This window comes from Neltuma alba, unplaced genomic scaffold (genome assembly GCF_004799145.2).
Source record: "Neltuma alba isolate B1F8T4 unplaced genomic scaffold, ASM479914v2 tig00001489_pilon, whole genome shotgun sequence".
Lineage (NCBI taxonomy): Eukaryota > Viridiplantae > Streptophyta > Magnoliopsida > Fabales > Fabaceae > Neltuma > Neltuma alba.
The window spans coordinates 16,103-22,901 of NW_021632480.1; the positions used below are offsets into that span (position 1 = coordinate 16,103).

At 30.0% G+C, this 6,799-nt stretch overlaps 1 protein-coding gene across 1 annotated transcript; it reads left to right on the top strand.

The window, feature by feature from the left end:
* Window positions 1-4,295: 4,295 nt before the first annotated feature.
* Window positions 4,296-5,185, top strand: LOC114757503 (E3 ubiquitin-protein ligase ATL6-like). Its single transcript, XM_028946580.1, has one exon. It carries the CDS (start codon window positions 4,299-4,301, stop codon window positions 5,028-5,030), a length of 732 nt encoding a protein of 243 aa, XP_028802413.1. The 5' UTR covers window positions 4,296-4,298; the 3' UTR covers window positions 5,031-5,185.
* The last annotated feature ends 1,614 nt before the right edge of the window (window positions 5,186-6,799 follow it).

Sequence of the window (6,799 nt, forward strand, 5' to 3'; positions counted from 1 at the left end):
TTATGATGAAGAAACTGGCTCATCTCACACAAAACGAAATGTTAGAGGGCCACTTAACGCCTTTTCAGCTGATGAAAAATGGTACACAAACAGCCATCACGCTTTTAAACTCAAGTAAACGACGCTAACATAACTTGTATACCAGTATGCCGAAAGAATTTAAAAAGCAACACTTAGATCGACATCAATATTTGCGCATATTCGTATTGTTTTTTCAGTAATGGAAATGTGATGTAACTTTTGAAAAAATTATATTAAGATCCCACTCAAAAAAAAAAAAACAAAAAGTCTTTTAAAATTATTAAATTAATTTGAAGTCGTATGGAATCTCAGTGTAAGAGACTTTATCTTTTCAATTACTAAACTGCCATCATCTTCTTTTTTAAGTATGCGTTGATAACTAAAAAAAGCAGTTGTTAATAATTAAAAACGCAACAATTGATAACTATTACAACATGTATTTAAAACATATTTTCTCAATGTATGATATAAGTATATTTAACTTTTGAAATTCTTGTGATGCATTAAGAAAATGTGTTATTAATACTTATCATGATAGTTATTAATTATTATATTTTTAATTGTTAACCATTACCTTTTTATTTGTCAATACTGAAAAAATATATTATTAACATGTATTATAATAATTGTAATTGTTACTTCTCAAGTTATTCAATGCATACTATTAAAAAAGTTGAAGTAAAAAAAGACAAGAACACCTTAATACTTGAACAAGTAAAATTTCTTAAAATGAGAGAGCTTAAGACTTGACCTCAAAAGACCTTTTTATATTTATTTTTTTTAGGTGGGCCCTGATGCAATTTTTCATATGACATTGAAAAAGAAGTGCGAGACAGCTGGCAGAGATATTTTTCATGCGTAATCGAAGGCGGCAATACTAGGCTAATCCAGGGGATTAAGTTTTAATAATTTATTCTTAAGAATTATTTTAATCGGCTGTCTTTTTTGTATTCCTTCCATCCTTAAATAATTTGATTAGATTAAAAGGGTTAGGTATGTTAGATAATTATAAAAAATGTGACACGTTTTTTTTAAAATACCATAATCATCTTTCTTAATATCCTCTTTTACTTTTCTACTTAATTATAGTTGAAGGAATATCTATATGGATAATTTAGAGAAAATTAATAAATATGAGAAACGAGTCTTATATTTAAAACCAAAACCAACTTAATAATTAGGTCTTATATTAAGGACAGAGGAGTAGTATTAATCGGCTGTATTTTAATAATGATTGTGGTGGCCCCAAAGTACACTTTCTTAATCGTTATGATTATGATTATGGAAAGGAAAGGTGGGACTTAACATATGATGCAAAAAGGAACTAAAAAAGCACGACTTGAAACTTTTTTTTTTTTGAGCTGAACGACTTGAAACTTGCCATGCCAATTTGTTTCTCTGTGGCAAGATTTTTTAAAACTAATGTGTTACAATTTTTTTTTAATGAAAATATGTTATAAAAATTTAATCTCTCTGCACAATTTTCTTTGACACAAATTTGCATTTTTTAAGTTTTGAAATTATCATAATGGTAATTAGGATTTTTATTATCTCCTTATAATAAATTTTCTATCATATTAAATTTATACTTGTCAAGAATATTATATCTATTTTGAACAAATTTTAGTTTTTCTTTTCATATTTTGAAAAAATTCGGTAAAAAATTATTTTGTGCCCCATGGGGTTATGATTGTTGGCAAAAGGAAAAAAATAAACAAACAGAGAAGTTGGGGTGGGACTATTATTGTTTATATAATTGAATTATTTCTTGGGCTGATCCTAAGATTCCGTTGGTTACGAAATATTAAAAAAATAAGGGAAAGGGATTAGAATTGTAATTGAAAAAAATCATTAAAAAAGCTTTTAGTATGAGTAATTGCTCATTACATGGGATTAGGTAAACCCATGAAAGTAGGATTGGGAAATATCACTTTCTCTCATGGTATTTCCCAATCTCATATACATGGATATGTCTAATCCCATATAATAAATAATCTCTTAGGCTAAATACTACTCCTCCGGTCCTTAATATAGGACCCAATTGTTGAGTTGGTTTTGGTCCTAAATATAAGACCCATTTCTCATATTTATCAATTTTCTCTAAAGTACCCCTATGGATACTCCCTCAACCATAATCAAATAGAAGAAGGAGATGAGGTATTAAGAAAGATGATTATGGTATTTTAGGAAAAACATGTCACATTTCTTATAATTAACTAACTTACCTAACTTCCTTAATCTAATCAAATTAGTTAAATGGGTCTTATATTAAGGATCGGAGGAGTATTTTCTCAATCTTAACCTTGATCTCTATTCCTTATTTTTAATGCTCAGTAGCAAACGGTACCTACGGCCTCATTGGGGATGGCGCGTCACTATACCTCTCAAAAGAAAAAGAAGAAGCCTACTTTAATATAATTGGAAAAAAAATATTTTATCCAAGTCTGATAAAATTTGACAAAGATATATACTAATAATTTCTAATCACTTGTCAAAAATAAAATATTGGAAGGTGATCATTTCATGAAGTAAAAAAAATATTTTCCATAAAAAAGGTAAAAAAAATTATTTCTGAGTCAAATTTTACTTTAGTATCTCAATTTAATGATTTTTTATCGGTTGCAAAAAATTTAGATGAGTTGGGTCTAAAGAACTCATAGGGCCAGGAAAATTTTTAATAATTTCAATTTAAAAAATTGAAAAGATGGAATCAAATGTTTTTAAATCATTTTTATTACTCTTTCATATTAATTCTTCTCCTTGTTAAAATTTTAAAACCCCAGTTTTTTAATTTTTTAAGTAGAACTTGTTAAAATTTTTTCTCTTCTCTCCTTCCCTTCATTTCTGTCATACAAAACAATATTACTTCCTATCCTAATTATAAGATTTTGTTTATAAATTATAAACGAGATCTTATAATTAGGACCGAAAACAGTACCTAAAAAAACAACTTTATACTCCAAATGAGGAATATTGATGACGACAACTTCAACATTCATTTGATGACGATCTTGGTGAGTTAGAGAATCGGCATGAAAATTAGCTTCTATTGACATGTGATTAAACGTAACAATCTGGTAATGTATTAAAAGGCTGTAGATTTGTCTATCTTTTGCCATTGAGATTAGGATCTTAAGTAAATTCGCTATTCATGAGTTGGAATTAAGTCAGAGTAGTTAAAGGCAACAATTATGCAGTAATATTGATTTCAACTTAGACAAATTAAAGTTGTTCATGAATTTTCATAATCTTGCCAATGAAAAACTGACATGAACCTTTGGACTCCTCGGTTTCAGTCCACTAAAAAAAAAAAAAAAACTCCTCAGTTATCAGTACATTTCCATTAAATGACACGAGATCAGTGTGAAAGAAAGAAATTTTTAAAGTAATTTGTCAAGAGATTAAATTTCAATAAATTGAAGATAAGATTCCAAGTTAAAAATATAAGATAAACTTGAAAGAAATCCCAAACAAGTAAGGATTTCCTCTGGCTTTGACAACTGTCATTTTGTTAATTCACGTTGAAAACGTGGGTGGGAGGGAGGTTGTGTGACAAAACCGGAGGCAGTTCTTTCTTTCAAACCAGTGTACCGCTTTTGGGTTTTATCTGGCTAGTTTTTCAATTCAAAATCACAAAAAGAACCATAAAAAATTATAAAATCATAAATTAGATCCGTTTACAATAAATTTTTAATAAAATACCCAATTTACGATTCTATAATTTTCAGAGTTTTTTTTTTTTTATGACTTTTCCTTTTTAGATCTTCACTACAACTTAACATTAATTTTGTAATATACATTTTTTCCCAATAAATACTCCTTTCATAAATATCAGTAAAGGAGTTTATTTAATGTTTAATATAAGATGTTAATTTACTTTGTCTATTAAATTTATAATTTTATAAACTATTTCTATTAAAATTATCAAGAAATATTTGTATCAAAAAATATTTACTATATAAATTATTAAAATAAAAAAATTTAAAAAATCAAAATATATTTTTTTATAAATAACTAGCTTATCTAAATTTTTAAATTAATTATCTAATTTAGTGATTGAAAAAATACAAATTTTTTAATTAAAAGGTAGGTACTAATCAATAAGGATATTGAAAAGAATACAAGTACACATAGAATCAACTGTTTTTGACAGTATACACAAGCCAACCACCGTTCGAATCTGACTTCTATTTGGCCTCTCCTTAGTTCTCATGTTTTATAATGACCAACCTTTGTAATTATCTATTTCTTCACTGGGAGTTTCCAACAATATCCAAATGGTGAAGACAATCACACCCTCACCCATCCTCGTCTTCTTGCTTCTCTCCTCCACCGTCGATGCTCAGTCAAGTTCTGGACCGGTGGTTTCTCCAAATGCCCCACTTCACACTTGGGATGTATCATTCGCTCCCGTGATTGTGGCCCTTGTTTGCGCCACCTTCTTCATTGTCAGCTTTGCCCTCTACCTCCGCCACTGCTCCGACGTGGATCTGGCTGCTGCCGACAATTGTTCTTCAAGTGGTCCTCAAGGTATTGACCCAAAATTACTCGACACCTTCCCCATCCTCGTGTATTCCGCCGTGAAAAACCTCAAATTTGGGAAAGCCGCCGCGCTGGAGTGTGCCGTGTGCTTGAGTGAGTTCGACCAACACGATACGCTCCGATTACTTCCGAAATGTAACCATGTGTTTCACCCTCAATGCATCGACGCCTGGTTGGCCTCCCACGTGACTTGCCCTGTTTGCCGTTCAAGACTGAAGCCGGCGGAGGAGCACCGGCGAGGGGAAAACGATGTTGCGATCGAAATTCCGAATGAGGTTATAAATGCACGACAGGTGTTCGATGAAAGTTCTGGGAGTAGAACAGAGCTTCATTCAGGAGATAGAAGAGGTATGGGGAGGCAAGGACACGGAGAGGTACAATCTCAGATTGTTGGAGGATCTGAGGAAACAGATTACTGTGAGTCACGGAGGATTGCGACGGTCGGCGAGCTGCAATGTGTTCCGTAGACGGCCGGGTGGAGAGAACAGTACAGAATAGTGAGTATTTGATTCATTGATGTATATATATTTTCGGTGGTAAATAACAGAACTTACAATGTGAAGATTACCAGACAATCTATTTTAAAATCCATTTTAAAAACATGTGCTATTATTGTTGTGCATTGTATTGCTCTAATGATGTAATGGTTTTTCTTTTTTCCTTTTTTGGGTATAAGGAGAACTTGTAAAAATGCAATTAAAACTGTTACTAATAATATGATGAAGCTGTATATCACTTCCAATTTTCCGGTTAAAAAATGGGAAATTATTTATCTCAAGTCTTTTACATTCGTTATGTAAATTTTTTTAATTACATATAGTCAACATAGTCATGTGTCAAGATGTCAAATTTCATTTAATTCTCACTATAGATAATTATTAATATCATTTAACCCCATAAAATTTTGAAATTTCATTGCACTTCAAGGACTAAAATTCAGTGAAAAGACAAAAATACTCTTGTTTTTGTTTTTTGAAAAACATTCTTGCAAATTGCCGAATTTGAACAATGGGGGTTAGTCTAGTAGAAGGGACTAGTTTCTTATAGTATAATGAACTAAAATTCAAAGCCTTGCTAATAGAGATATTCACATCTAATGGCCAATGATGCCTCTAAAAAAATTGCCTTTAGTAGGAAGATGCTTGTGCTTAAAAAAAAAAAATGCCGAACTTGGGTTGTTAATTGTTGAATTTGAGTTTGTCAATCCTTGTAAATTTTATAGGTGAATGGACTCAAACTCAACAATTTGCAACTCAAATTTGTCGGTTTACAAGAAACCAAAAAAAAACGTACAACTAAGGGAAGGAATAAGCTAGGCGGCCTGTGGCCTAGTCTATATATGGTCTAGTTTGACTTGGCCTGGTCTATTTAGATATCAGAATAGGTTCAGGCTTGTTAAAAAGCTTATAAAAAGCTTATTTACTTTATCAGGTCAGGCTCAGCCTGATAATAAATCTATTAGGCCTATTAGGCAGCTTGGACCTTTATCTTTTTTTTTTTTTAAGGTTAAAATTGTAAATGGAAATGAGGAAATCTGCTATTCTGATTAGTTAATTGAGAGAACTCTATCTAAATAAACGTGTTATCCAGAGCTCATTGCATGCTTCATTTCATTTCCATTCTCTATAATAAAAATAATTGATGTATGTATAATGACACATTTGAAGAGAGAAAGAAAACATAAGTGCATTAAAAAAAAACAAAAGCATCGTTCATTTATTTGATCCACGTTTTTCATATTAATCTTATATAGAATATATATATAGATATAAAATTGACCTCTTATGTTTTAGACTGTATATATGTGTGCTCAATCTAATTTTTATTATAATAGTTGCTTAATTAATTTAAATAAATAAATAAATAATAAATGTAACATATTTTTTTAAAAACAACCATGTGTCACAACATGATCAAGTATCATTTTGTTAGTAAATTATTTTGAACAAATGATAAATTTAAAATATAAAGGGGATTAAGGACGTTTCATATTTTAAACTAGATCTAGTCATCAACTAATTTTTATACTAGAGATGGGATGAAGTGATATTTTTATACAAAGTAAAATTATGTTTTCTAATAATTTTTATATTTGATTTTTTTTTTGGGCCTAAGGGGACATGTTTTACAAATTGTGTTAATTTGATAAGTTCATATTTTTTGTTTGTATTTTAAATAAATTGGGTTGAATTATTATAATTTTGAATTGATTTATGTGTGTTTGAAATTTGTTAAA